The 14,736-nt window shown below is 41.9% G+C and overlaps 1 protein-coding gene across 21 annotated transcripts in view; it reads left to right on the top strand.

Annotated features, from left to right (window-relative positions):
* The window catches only part of LOC112607938 (transducin-like enhancer protein 4), a 157,335-nt gene that overhangs the window by 132,002 nt on the left and 10,597 nt on the right, over positions 1 to 14,736 (top strand). For all 21 annotated transcript variants that reach the window (XM_025359335.1, XM_025359320.1, XM_025359321.1 and 18 more), the window contains 6 exons: positions 492 to 624; positions 958 to 1,151; positions 1,985 to 2,061; positions 11,093 to 11,342; positions 12,418 to 12,665; positions 14,130 to 14,277. In XM_025359335.1, coding sequence (XP_025215120.1) covers positions 492 to 624; positions 958 to 1,151; positions 1,985 to 2,061; positions 11,093 to 11,342; positions 12,418 to 12,665; positions 14,130 to 14,277 — 1,050 coding nt within the window. The remainder of the gene's footprint in view (positions 1 to 491; positions 625 to 957; positions 1,152 to 1,984; positions 2,062 to 11,092; positions 11,343 to 12,417; positions 12,666 to 14,129; positions 14,278 to 14,736) is intronic.

A 14,736-nucleotide genomic window follows, 5' to 3' on the forward strand; every position in this document is an offset into this window, starting at 1 on the left:
TTTTTAAATTTTATTTTATTTTCTCTTGGCCTTCTGGCATTCTTTTAATGGCACCTGCTCTCTGCTTAGTCTCTATGACAGTTCAGACTTGGATCTGTTTTCTAATGTGACCTGTTCACCAGGAAGCCTCTTATGACATGAACATTCTGCCAGGAGCCCAAAGTTACCCCAGTCTTTACCAAAGCCACCGGCAAGTGGCCACAGTTAGGACATCCTGGTTTGTGAGCCTCATCTGACTCAGACCAATTTCCTAGAAATGAGCTACTCTCCTCAAAATTCAGCTTTAGTTTATGTCTTCCCAAATATTAGGTCTGCGGTCTCAAGGAACTCTTTTGTTTCTTTGTTAACGTTTCTATTAATGAAAATCAAGGCCCAAGCTGAAGAACCTCTTTCATTTTTTTTCTCCCTTCCTTTTCTTTACCTTTTTAATGTTTAAAATCATTGTTAAAATCATATTCTAATTGCTGGTACGTGTCATTTCATCTCGTTAGAATGAAAAATCTACTACTCCTGTTTCAAAGTCCAATACCCCTACTCCACGAACTGATGCGCCCACCCCAGGCAGTAACTCTACTCCCGGATTGAGGCCTGTACCTGGAAAACCACCAGGAGTTGACCCTTTGGGTTAGTAAGAAAAAAGTGTTTTCTATATTTTTATGGTTGTTTTTAAATAATGTAAAGAGTACAGTACATTAAAAGTGCTAATGACCAGCACTGAATGGCTGTTAGACAACGTTACTTAACCTGAACTGAGCACCTGGGACCAACCTTGTCTGGCACATGGTAAGTGTTCAGTAGAACAGAGTGAATGAGTGAACTCTGAAGGCTTGAATGACTTTTGAGAATATTAAAATAAGCTCATTTGAACCATAGATTCTATTTTTTGACATGTTTACAAATGTCTTCACTGTTGTTTCCTGTGTTCTTCATTTTTCTTCCATCCATTTTGGTTTGCAGCCTCAAGCCTAAGGACCCCAATGGCAGTACCCTGTCCATATCCCACTCCATTTGGGATCGTGCCCCATGCTGGAATGAACGGAGAGCTGACCAGCCCCGGAGCGGCCTATGCTGGGCTCCACAACATCTCCCCTCAGATGAGTGCAGCTGCTGCTGCCGCCGCTGCTGCTGCTGCCTATGGGAGATCACCAGTGGTGCGTTTGTGAGCTTCACAAAATAATATTTTAGCACACAGAGGATTGTCATGCTTGATTGATTGAGACAGGGTCTCACTCTGTCACCCAGGCTGGAGTGCAGTGGTATGATCTTGGCTTACTGCAGCCTCTGCCTCCCAGGCTTAAGTGATCCTCCCACCTCAGCCTCCCAAGTAGCTCAGACTACGGCATGCGCCACCATGCCCAGCTAATTTTTAAAATGTTCCATAGAGGCAGGGTTTCACCATGTTGCCCAGTCTGGTCTCGAACTCCTGGCCTCATATGATCTACCTGCCACAGTCTCCCGAATTGCTAGGATTACAGGCATGAGCCACCATGCCTGGCCTATGTATTTGTTAATGTAATTTATATAATCTAAGGTATTTAGAAATCTGTGGGTATTTATAAATTAAGCTACATGTAATTATATCTTGAGATCCATTTTCTTTTGTAAGGTGAAGAAGTTTCTTTTTTATTTTATATGTCTTTTTTAAAGAATACTAATTTTAAATTTTCCAAAATGATACTAATTTTGGAAATTTCAGACCTACAGAATTAGATCACATAGTATAATGAATGTAATGACTCTGGTTTTACCATGAGCTTCAGTAATCATTAGTATAATTTTTTAATCTATGTTTCACCCTCAAGTGTGATACCATTAAATCCTAAACATTTTATCATTTCATCAGTGAATACTTCTGTGTATGTATCTCTGAAACCTTATTTTTAAAGGATCTATTCTCCCAGGTTTTAGAATAGATTTTGAGAAGGATAAAACAAGTCGCATGTAACTGTGCTTCTTTGTGTTGTTTGCTTGGGAAAAATTATAGGTGGGATTTGATCCACACCATCACATGCGTGTGCCAGCAATACCTCCAAACCTGACAGGCATTCCAGGAGGAAAACCGTGAGTACCTTTTTGCCTCTGTACTCACTGTGTGTCAAACTCAGGTCCCTTGCTGACCTGACCCCTTAGACTTTGAGTACCACTTGACAGTGTTGAGGGAGTTCCCATGACTTGTATTTTTTACCTTGCAAAGTATTTTTCATTTTCTCGTAGCAGAAGAAGAGAAGTAATGAAGTGGGGTTTTGCAGTGTAAAATTTTGAGCTTTAGTATGTAAATGCAAATTGCAGAAGCATCTCCAGTAGTCAGGTCTTCTCTACATCTGTTGCAGATTTCAAGGCAATTCTTTGTTCCCAAAGTCTGATTATTATGTGCAAACCTGGATGTTCAAAATTTGAATATGTTGGGAAAAGACATGCCAAACTTCAAAAGCTGAAAGGAAATAAGGGCACTCTTACGCTAAGTTCTGTTTTCAGAAAGGGTGACTTGCTCAGTTGGCTTCTTATACTGTGCTGTGGGCATCTGGAGCCTCTGTATTCACAGATTCCTTGAGTTAGGAAAGACAAAACACAACACACCAGTTGTTCTAGCCTCCTCTTGTACATTGTGATCTCTCACCAGATCTCATTCCAAATACTTTATTTTAATCTAATGCACCTTTTTATTACTACCTAGTCACAGTTGTCTCTGCTAATTGGCTTCATCTTCCCAGAAACAAAGATTTTACTATAAAGTAGCACTGGCTCTTTCTTTAAAATCCCAGCTGGCTGCTTTCTCTCTCCTCTCCTTTGGGAAGCCTCCCCCGCAGATCCTCCATGGCCTTGTTAGTCACCTGTGTGTGTGCATTTATTCTCATCACTCTGTCCGTGGGCATCCCCTCTGTCACTACACATGCTGTATATGTGCTGCCTCCCCAGTCTCCAGGGCTATCCAGACCTGACCCTCAGTAGCAGCTCAAAGCCCCTTCTCCCAGAGGCTTCCCTGGTAGCTTGCCTGCCTTGAGGCATTTTGTTCTTACTGTCCTTCTTCCTGCAAAACTTTCTGTGGCTTAGTGTCTCATTTAGTTATCTAAGATGTCATTATGTCAGAGCGTTCTGCCCTGACAGCCCTATTATCCCTCTCTCCCTTCCTCCGTATTATTCTCTCCTGTTCTACTACCTTTTTAATGCTTATTTATAGCCATTTTCTGCCTCTCCCTCTTGCCTATAAGTTCCATGAAAGCAGAACAGAGCTTTCTGTTGTTCGGTTATAGAAGTAGTCTCACTGCCTAGAATGGCACCTGGTTCGTAGTGGTGCTCACAGTATGGGTTTGCTCAGGGAACGGATATGTGCTGGTCTCTCTTCTCGGACCTCCCATTGCTTGTTTATTCACTCCCTCACACTCGGGCACCTAGTTTTCACCCTGGTGTTAATTGCGTGCCCTCTTCTCCCCACATCCCTTCAGTGTTGCCTAACCTAGACCCTTTCTTTACTTTCCATCTGAGGAATCCGAATCTCAGTTCTTCCTTTTGTAACATATTAATACTTCTCCACAGACTCTACCCTAACCTTCCTTGTTGCATCAAACACAGTGCTGGCTCCATAGCCAAGTTGCTTGGTAAATATTTGACTGATTAATAGGGGAGAAAAGACAAATTAGAGTTCCTCAAGAGTTGAAGGTATGAATATCAGTTACCATAAAATTCTGTGTACCTGTGCGTGTTTTGCAAATAGTTGTTGACTGACTGACAACTCTTATTGACCAAGAACTCTGAGGTATTTGAAGGTGAAAATTGGGCTATTTCAAGCAATGCTAAATAACAAGGTAGTACGATTAATCAAATAATGACCCAGATACCTACAAGTTCCATATGAACTTGTGGGGAAAGTGGAAGGGTTCCTTTAGGGAAGAAGTACTATCTCTTTTTTATGGTCACTTCTTAGGTAACCAACAGTTGTACTCAGAGCTACAGCATAACCACTAGAGTGAATGAGATGATGCTTCTTGCCTCAGCTGCTGCTTTGAGGCGCAAGGGGTGTAAGTGTCTTTAAGGAAACACCTTGGCTAGGGGATTTGGACCAGTTAAACCACTGTGGAGTCACAGCTGCTCTGACTCAGGTCGTGCTTCTGAGTCTTGAGCTGACTTCCCTTCATCAGTTTTGACTTTTGGTTTTATAAAATGTTTAAACATTATAAAATGTTTAAATGTTTAAGATCATTTTGGGTGGGTTAATGGATTAGAGGATTGTTGAGAATTTGTGTTTATGAGAGTAACAGTCACATCTACTGCAATTGGCAAATGACACTTTACCAGGAAAATGACACTTTACCAAAAAGCATGTGGTGCAGTCAACAGAGTATGGTTTTGGGAGTGTGACAGATCCCAGTTTGAATTTAGACTCCACCAGTTGAATTTAGACTCTTCTCTCCACTGAGAGGAGTGGCTTTATGCACAGTTTCTTTGTGAGCTTCAGTCGGCTCACTGAATCAGAGATTGCACCTCCTCAACAAGAAGGATGTGAAGATAGGAAGTAATATAATATGTTGTGTGTTCGTTGAGTGCCACATTTGTTACATGGTGGCTGTTTAGTCAACCCCAGCCTTATTTCCCTTTCAGCTTTGTCCCAGCATATTATCCATTTTTCGGCTAGCTATGCAATAGGAGGTACAGTGTGTTTTAGAGGCAGAAGTGACCCAAGAAGATGGGTCATTGGTGTGTCTTTATGTAACAGAGCATGAAGGCATATAAAGTTATATTGACTTATATGCCCATAGAGATAATATACTTTTATTATAGATTTTTATAGCAGAAATGAATATAACAGTTATGTGGCTCTCCAGATCATAAGATATAGAATTGTGCAACGTTGTCTTGTGCATATTTTTCAAAACAAAACTTTAAGTGTGCTAGAAAATAAAACAAAAAATCATCCATCCTCCTCCATCACACATACCCACAATGTAACTACCTTTCTCCAGAAAGACTTATAAAAGTTGTGCGTCTCTGTTCTAATTATTTCACACAATGAATTGCTAGATATTATCAGAAATTATAATTAAATGCATGTTCCAAACTAATAAAATGGTGTTTATTATATAATTCTCATTGAGTACTCTTGTCCAGGTGAATTAGCAGAGGTTCTACTCCATATATAGTTGGAATGACAACATATTTTAATTTCAACATAAGCCAAAAATGGCCTTTCTCCTTCACCTGCTACTCAAATGAGACTTCTATGGCTAGTGTATAAGTATTTGATTAAAATCACGGTACTAATTGTATGGGATATGACATGTGAACAGAGCAAAAATAAAAGATCTCAGGTTAGTGGATTATAGGCTGCTCACAATTCAGAAATCTGACTCTTTTGCATTGGTTTATTTTTATAAAGCAAGATTTTCAAATGAGAATAATGCCTGATACATGGTAAAAACCTTCAACAAGTGTTTGTTGGCTAACTCTGGTCTGTGTGCTACTTAGAACCAAGGTTTTCTATCATACGTCAATGTAAAATACAGTAACCGGTCTGTGTGCTACTTAGAACCAAGGTTTTCTATCATACGTCAATGTAAAATACAATAACCAGACCTCGTTGTGACCTCAAGGTCGAATCCCATCTTGTGACACATTGGAAATGTGGAGAAGGTGTTGTGCACGTGAGAGATGAGCACAGCACAGCAGAACTGGGCCTCAGAAAGGAGAATGAGGGGAAGGTGGGAAAGCCAGCAACCTTCTTTAAATATGCCGGGTCTTTGTCAAGATGATAATCCATATATAATGAGTTTGATACACATGTTTTTAAAAAAGCAAATTGCATGTGTCTGGATTGTTCAAAGTGTAATTATGTCAGAAAGTCCAAGCCTAGCATTTTCTTCAACTGTCTCTTATTCTCCTCGCCATGTTTGTTGGAGAGCCACTCTGCTCGTAGCAGCTTAACCTGTGGGGTGTATGTTTGTGTTGAGAGGAGTTCAGGTCACTCTATTTCTCTCCCTCCAGCCCTGTATTTCTAGTTATTTGTTGGGCATCTTAGCTAGGGATCTTCAGTGTATGTTACTTGCACCACAAATTCGTTATATCCAGAAAGTACTTTTGTAAATTAGGTCCTCTTCCCAGTTTGCCACTTTTTTGGTAACTACAAGTACCACGTTTCTTTTTTCCTGAGCTCAGAAACTCAGTTACTGTAGCTCCTCCTCACATCTCATCAATTTAGTCCTATAGGATTTTATGTCCACTGTACCTTCTAACTTGTCATCCTTGCCCTTGCCTAGTTCAGGCCCCCCAGTACCTCTTATTTCAATTGTTGGAATAATTGTTGTTGTTGTTTGAGAGAGAGTCTCGATCTGTCACCCAGGCTGAAGTGTAGTGGCTTAATCTCAGCTCACTGCAACCTCTGCCTGCTGGGTTCAAATGATTCACATGCCTCAGCCTCCCAAGTAGCTGGGATTACAGGCACATACGCCACCATGCCTGGCTAATTTTTATGTATTTTTAGTAGACATGAGGTTTCACTGACTGGTCTCCGACCTCCTGACCTCAAGTGATCCATCCCCCTTGGCCTCCCAAAATGCTGGGATTACAGACGTGAGCTACCACGCCCAACAGGAATAATTGTTTTTAATTCCTCCTGTCCATCCTAATCCTTGCTACTAAGTTGATTTTATGAATAGCTTTGCCCAGTAATGGCACACTCCCTCTATCCCTCAAAAATCCCTTCAGTCAATTCTGGGAAGGTCTCAGGCTGGCATTCTGGTCCTTCCCTTTTATAGCATTACATTGATTTAATTGTATAGAGATATAGATCTGGTATGTTTTTTCAGACTATGCTTGGCCAGTTCCTCTATCCACCTACTATGTGGTTATTATTGAATGAATTCCTGGATTAAAACCAGCTCATTTCACCTCATCCTTTTGGGACTTTGGTTCTCTGCTATTCTTGCTATCTGGAATATTTTTTCCATCTTTGTCTTTACTTGATGATATCTTTTCACTCTTTAAAAACCCATTTCTATTACCATGTCTCTCTCTCATGCAACATAAGCTCTATCTTTCCTTTTCAAAACACTTCAGAATACTTTCCATTAGAATGTGACCTGATATTGTAGTCACTTCTGTACTTTTCTCTCATCATGCTAACTAGATTGTTAGTCACTTGTGGGCAAGACCAGGTGCATTACCTAATTTTGTATCCTTAGCATGACATTTGCATCAGAGTATATGGATGGGAGATACTTAATATATTGTTGCATTAAATTAGTTAGAAACAGAATAGTCCTTTGCGCCTGGGTTTCTCTGATTCCTAGCTGTGTTGACTTCCCTCATACCTTCCAGGAGTCTTTGCTAGTTACAGTCAAAGAGTCTATCGAAATCTGATATTTAATAAGTATGTACTAGAGCTTTATTGTTGCCAGTTCTGAGTGCCTTCTATGTGTATTAATAGTGAACAGAGGGCCACATTAATGAAAGCAGGCTCTTGGAATTCATCTGGACTCTTGAAAGGACTCTTTCCGGGAACATAGTAGGTGCTCACAGAGTGGTTGTGATTGAGGTGAAGGCTGTCCTGTTGAAGACCTTGAAGGAAATGGTGTGCCTGGGTTCTTAACTATTTAAAATCTCAGTGCTCTTTAAAAACCATTTAGTGATTCTAGACTAGAGAATGAGATGACTTTCCTAATAAATTATCATTAAGAATGTATAACACCATCTAAACTTGGAATAATCTTCCTTTCCCTTCCTTTAAGATTTAGTCTTCATGACCTCCTAATTGCTAAATCAATTAGCCTTTTTCTCGGTCGTCATCCCTCAGAACCTCCGCCTTTAAGGAGCATTACTGCCGCCTTCTCCTTGTCTGAACTGAAATCTGGCCGTCTCCTGAGGTCACCCCTTCACCTGCAGCTCCATACGGGGTGACCTTTCCATTTCATTCGCTGACCTCAGCACCAGCAGTGGGGTTAATAACAGCTGTGGTTGCCACCCCTTCCCCAGCCTTGCCAAGAACAGAACTTTTCTACCTGTTTATGAAAACTTTGCTCTTTTCAGGCTCTTGCCATCGGACTACCTCCTCCTCCACCTTGTTGGAAGTATTTCCCCAGTGTATTAAAGACTTGATACACGGCTGAGAGTCTGCCAGCACCCAGAGGCTGCCGTAATCCTGGTTGACTCTGGTATCTACAAAGACAACCACCCAACATCTTCATCGTGGTCTTGGACCCCCTCATCTCTAGTGAACATCTGCCCTCCTCACCTTCAGTTACCTGTATTGACATGTTCACAAAGAAGAGCTTGTCATCACCCCTGTGTCCCCTCCAAATTCTAATCATCCCATCCACACAACCTACTGTGGCTCCAGTCAGCCAGAGTGCTCCACGTTCTATTTCCAACTTACCACTGTCTCCCAAGCTCTAGCCACTTCTTCTCCCCTGATTACTGTGTAGTCCCCAGACTAGTTGTCTTTTCGTTTTGCCACCTACACTCCATTCTTCACCCAACAGTCAGAAGATCATTTGAAGACGTTAACTGAATCGTGTCACTTTTTTTTGCACAAGTCTCCAGATTCATATTCGTACTCATCACAGCCTACATGGCCCTTTTTAGTTTGGCCTTACCTGTCCCTTCATATCCTATATGCTCTCCATTGATTGCACTCTGGCCTCCTGGCTTATTTCTGGTCAAGGCCTTTGCATTTGCCGTTCCCTCTGCCTGGCACATTCTCCGTTACTTATTTGTAAGGCCTGTGTCGTTCCTTCAGCTCTCAGCCCATATGCTGCCTCTTCAGAGAGGGCCACCTGACGGCCACTCTGTGCACCCCTACTCTCTTTTATCTGAAACTGTGTGTGTATGTTCAATGCTATTTTCCACTGTCCGAGGTTACTTATTTATATTTATCTGTTACCTGTTTTCCCCTCTAGGATGTAGATTAGTGTAAGGATAGGGACTTTGTCGGTATTGTTCACCTCTGATTTCCCAGCACCTGATGGTAACTAGAACATACGAGGCATTTAGGAAGTATTTGCTGAATAAATGAATAATTAGCATGCGCTCTTGCTCTGGCCTTTGAATTTGCCATACTCCTAATCATCATACTATCTTCAGACAATTTGTACCCATTCTTAATATTGCAGCCCCATTGCCATTTCCTCTGTCCTTTTCACTCTGTCAAATTCCTAGACTACCATGCATTGTTCATCACACTGACCATCTGACATTTTGATAGTTATTTATGTGCATGTCTCACTAATGAATGTGCCCCTCAGGCTGTAGCTTCAGGAGAACAAAGTGTGTGCATTTCTTTCTTATTCCATTCTTACCATAGTGCTTGGCACACTGGGATACTCAAGAAATGTGTGTTAAGTGAATGAATCTTAGTAAATTGTCATGTGATTGAACATCTTCTCCCCCTTTCTGTTTTATTATCTCTACTAATAATTTAATTCCATGACTACTCTGGCTGGAGATTCCTTAAATGTCCACATTCTTTGGGATTCTGTATCTGGTCTGCTTCTCACTGCATAATCTGCGCTGGGATTCTTATTTCCGTCCCCTTAGCTTCAGACATCACTTCTTTATGGATGATTTCTAACCTGACCTCTCTCCTGAATCATAGCTGTTTGGATTTCTGCCCTGAAGTTCAAGAAAACCAATTCCTTCACCTCCCTGTAGGTGTGCCCTTGAGTTATGCTTCCCTGTCATCTTCACTAGGTAATGCAGTCTACGTGGTCACCCAGGTTCTAAGCCCTAGGGTCCTCTTCAGCATCTCTCTCTCAGGTCACCCATCCAGTGTATCTCCAAGTCCTGTTGATTTGATGCAAGAAACGTCTTCTGTCCATTGGCTTCCTAGCTTCCCACATCCTTCCCCTCCAGCAAGTCTCACGTACTATGTTCTACAACACTCTGTCATCTGCAGAGGAAGTAAGCCTGCCACTGTCTGGTGCCTTCATCTTCCACAGCCTCAATGCATGCTTCGTTTTTTCTGGGAACATTCAGGTAGTTGAGGACCATTCGATAATGGACTGAATTTTGATGAATGTGGCTGGCCTGTAAATTTTTGCATTAAGGAACGATAAACTTTTAATTTAATTCTACAGCTTCCGCAGTTTGGTCCAGCCTCCTGTCCTTTGTGCACCCACAATGCTTTCCCTTGGTGTGTCTTTTGTGAACTATTTTCCATAAGCAGAGCAGATTCCCAAGCTCCGTGCCCAAGTAGAATAGCATTGTTTCTAAAATGGGCTGTTGCCTGTGATAGTCCCCAGTATAGGCCCAGCTGCCGCCTGCTTGCCTCTGGTGTCTTCTGCTTCCAGAAACATGCATCACAATAGCCTCACTCGCCCCTTCCTGACTTCAGTGCCCTAAAAATAAAAATGAGTGTGTTGAGGGAGATGCTCTTACTTAAGTTGCATTTTAGAACCAAATGCTTTCACCACCTGAGGGCTTTCCCTGGAAACGAACTGGAGATGGAACTGCTGAGAGATACTCACAGGCGGGCCTTTGGGGCTGTCAGGACGCTTTTTTAGGTTCTCATTCCATTTGGATTTTTTAGAATTTGTGATTGTCAAGTCTGATCAAGGTTTTAAACTAGGGCTTTATCATTTTGTTTTTCTTTTCACATCTGTCATTTCAACATCTAAGCCTAGAGGCTCTCCTTAAGCTTCCTGATTTTGGCCTACTCATCTCCCTTAGTAAGTCCCTTGCCTGAAGTGAATTGATCTGTAGGCAAGGCCTCATCACAGGCCTCTGATTCATCCAAAGGAGAAGGCAATGCAGGTTTATAGAGAATCCCTGAAGGTGGCTACTGCACTTGACATTGGTTATCTCATTGAATTCTGTGAGGTATAGGTAGCATTCTCTTCATTTTAGAGATTAGAACTGCAGTTTAGAGATTCTAAGTAACTACTGATGTCTCACAGCAGTTTGTACAGAGTCAGCCTGAGATCTAGCTCTGTAGCAGCCTAGCTGGATGATTCTGGAAATTATGTTCTTTACACTGTATGGGTTAATTCGATTTGTTCGTAAATCACAAGTGGCACTGAAGGTGTTTTATTTCTCATCTCATTACACTGAACAGTTAAGGGACATTTTTTACATTCCCCTCTTTCTTTTTTCCTCTCCATTGCCTTAGAGCATACTCCTTCCATGTTAGCGCAGACGGTCAGATGCAGCCTGTCCCTTTTCCCCCCGATGCCCTCATCGGACCCGGAATCCCCCGGCATGCTCGCCAGATCAACACCCTCAACCACGGGGAGGTGGTGTGCGCAGTGACCATCAGCAACCCCACGAGACACGTGTACACAGGCGGGAAGGGCTGCGTCAAGGTCTGGGACATCAGCCACCCTGGCAATAAGAGTCCTGTCTCCCAGCTCGACTGTCTGGTGAGTGAACATGGATGAACAAGACTTAGACTTTCATTCAGAAAACAGGAGGAGCTGATGAGAGAACTGTATGTATGAGCAACACCACACAGTATTGATCCCAGGTGGATAGTTGCTCTTCAGGGGATTGCGATCTTTCACTTAGAGTATGTCTTTTGCTTCCTAGAGACACAGTGATCTAGTTCTTCATGTGTGGCATGTGCACCATACTGATTTCATTAACTCTGCCTCCCATGGGAAAAGACAAACCTCTTGTTTTCCCCTCCGATGGTTAAGCAAACTAAGAGCCCATACAGTGACTTTATGAGCGTGCACCTAAATATCATCTATCACATGTAAAGAGTAACTTACTGCCTCATGTGGCAAATACTAGATAGCCCCTCAGCTGCTACATTGGCCTTAGCCCTTGAGTTCTTTAGGAAATGTCAGTTTAGTAGAATTTTTGCTATAGCATGAGGCTACATCAATTGAACATAATTAAATATACATAAGATTCCCGTAACCTCATGAGCTAGGAGGAACTTTTTTTTTTTCTGTTACTTAACACTCCATGATCAAGTCTTACCTCTGGTGCAGCTTCATCAAACGCATGATGCCCTTTAGTCACGTAATGCAGGCCCAGGCAAAAGGAACAGACTGCCAGGGAGATATCCCTGAAACTTTCTTGCCATCAGTAGCAGGACCTTTCAGCAGCAGAACTGAGCCTGAGTCTACCAAGGTTCCAGGTTTGGATACTCCAAGACTGTAAGAGCTCCTACATTAGTGTACGTGTGTATCTGTGTGTGCAGATGATGCAAGCAGTTGGTTAATTTGGTGGTGGTGGGAGTGGGTTTAGAGCTTTGCATTTTGATGCTAATTAAGATTAAATATCTCAGTACTACATTTTGTAGATCAAGTTTAAGTACTTCCCTAATTTCATGTAATTTTCTAGCATTAATCCACTTTATCATTGTCATAAGTATAAATGGCTCATTAAACCAGGAGGGAACACAATACTTTTATGGATTTCTGCTCTCATGTTAATGCTGTTTTCCTTTCCTCATGAGTAATCTCTTGATGGTTTTTGTCTCTACAGAACAGGGATAACTACATCCGTTCCTGCAGATTGCTCCCTGATGGTCGCACCCTAATTGTCGGAGGGGAAGCCAGTACTTTGTCCATTTGGGACCTGGCGGCTCCAACCCCACGCATCAAGGCAGAGCTGACATCCTCGGCCCCCGCCTGCTATGCCCTGGCCATCAGCCCCGATTCCAAGGTCTGCTTCTCATGCTGCAGCGATGGCAACATCGCTGTGTGGGATCTGCACAACCAGACCTTGGTGAGGTAGGTTAGCAGGATCTGTTACCAGGTTGTGAGGAGGAGCCGATTTTACCATATTTTGCCAAAGTACTGTGTATGTAGGTATGGGGTGTGTGTGTGTGTGTGTGTGTAAAGGGATATCTTACTAAAAATTGTTCAGAACAGGTCCATTTTAAGATGTTAAAAACAAATTATCAGTATAAAAATCTGGTTTTCTATAGTACTTGAACTTCATAAAATGAGGTTTTTTTCTTCCTTGACATTATACTAAAGCATCACCAATTTGTTTTAACAAAATGAGGTCAGTTTGACATAATTAATATACATAAGGTTTCCATGACCTCATGAGCTCCTTAGACATCTGTAATTTGCCATCTGTGTTTGCTAACCATTACTGTTGATAGAGCCTCATTGAGAAGATTTACAGTATATGGTACTGTCTTGGGTGCCATAGACATCAGTGTATGGTACTGGCTTGAGTGCCATAGACATCTAACAGGTTCATTCCTTCAGCAGGTATTTAGCAACTCCCATGGGCCTATGCACTGTATTGGGTGCAACTCATTCTGAAATGGTCTGGATTATCTGTTGTCCCACCTTTGAGGTTGGATAGATAAAACTTTACAAGTGAGATTATAAACGGTTGGTGTTGGTAGATGGGAAAAGCTCTGAAACGATTCTCTAGGTGTCAATACCTAAGAGATTAGCAAGCAAGTAGAATGATCAGCTACAGAGTATGAAAAGGTTGTAATCAGAGGTAGCTACAAGTCATGTGTGTGAAAGAAGAGGACTTTACTATCTGTTATTTCAAAGGACTGAAACCTATAGATTCCAAAACAAATCGTCACTTTCATTGCTTATCAGGCAGGCTCTTATGTGAAGCTGCTTCTAACCCTTTTTTCTCCTGGTGACCTTGGTACATTTTGCCATGAGTGATTCCTGGGCCAGTAGTTCACATTGAGTATCTTTTCCAGGTGCCTTACTTGAGAGCCTCGCCTTCCGTCTTGCACAGCCACCCACAGACACATTGCTGCTCATTGGCAGGACTAGTTCTGTCGCTCCCTGTGCCATCCCCAGTCCTTTCTAAAAGGGAAAATTAAATTCTTTCTCCCTCATAGCACAGTGTTAGAATAGGTCTCAGAATATATCTTTGATTAGTTCATATACGTGTAGGCGTGTTTCCTTTTGTTAATTTCAGATTTTTTTTTTTCCATTAGTAATATCAATCATGTTTTCATGAAAAAGTAATTAGAAGAATTCCTAAGTATTCAAAATCAAGCAAAAAGTACAGGACATTTGGCATCTCCGTTAAACTTTAATCTCTTCATATATGCTTTGTTACTACTTTGAATAATTAGAAACCATAATAAACCAAAGTGAAATCTACAAATAAGGCCTGGATTGAAATGGAATCATCAAGGAATTCTAAATTGAGTTTAACTAAAAGCTAACTTTTCAAGGGCTTTCCCTCCATTTTGACATTTTCAGGCAATTCCAGGGCCACACGGACGGAGCCAGCTGTATTGACATTTCTAATGATGGCACCAAGCTCTGGACGGGCGGTTTGGACAACACGGTCAGGTCCTGGGACCTGCGTGAGGGGCGGCAGCTGCAGCAGCACGACTTCACCTCCCAGGTATGATCTGTGGCTGAGGCATTTCAAAGATAGGGTTTTAGGCTGAGGTGGGCAGATCACCAGGTTGGGAAATCAAGACCATCCTGGCCAACATGGTGAAACCCCATCTCTACTAAAAGTACAAAACTTAGCTGGGCATAGTGGCATGCGCCTGTAAATCCTGGCTACTCAGGAGGCTGTGGCAGGAGAATCGCTTGAACCTAGGAGGCTGAGATTGCGCCACTGCACTCCAGCCTGGCGACAGAGCAAGACTCTGTCTCAAAATAAAAAAAATAAAAAAGATACAGTTTTAGGAAACATACCACCTACTGAAAGAAGAGGCAGTTCACTTGCCGTGTGATGTCACTTTTGATTCTGGATTAACCACTTTGAAATCTCATTACTTTGAAATCATCCATTTGACTTTGGTTTTCCCCTGTACAATTCAAATTATCTTGATTTTCTTCATAATGTAAGTAG

The sequence above is a fragment of the Theropithecus gelada genome, chromosome 15 (genome assembly GCF_003255815.1).
Source record: "Theropithecus gelada isolate Dixy chromosome 15, Tgel_1.0, whole genome shotgun sequence".
NCBI classification, from domain to species: Eukaryota; Metazoa; Chordata; class Mammalia; order Primates; family Cercopithecidae; genus Theropithecus; species Theropithecus gelada.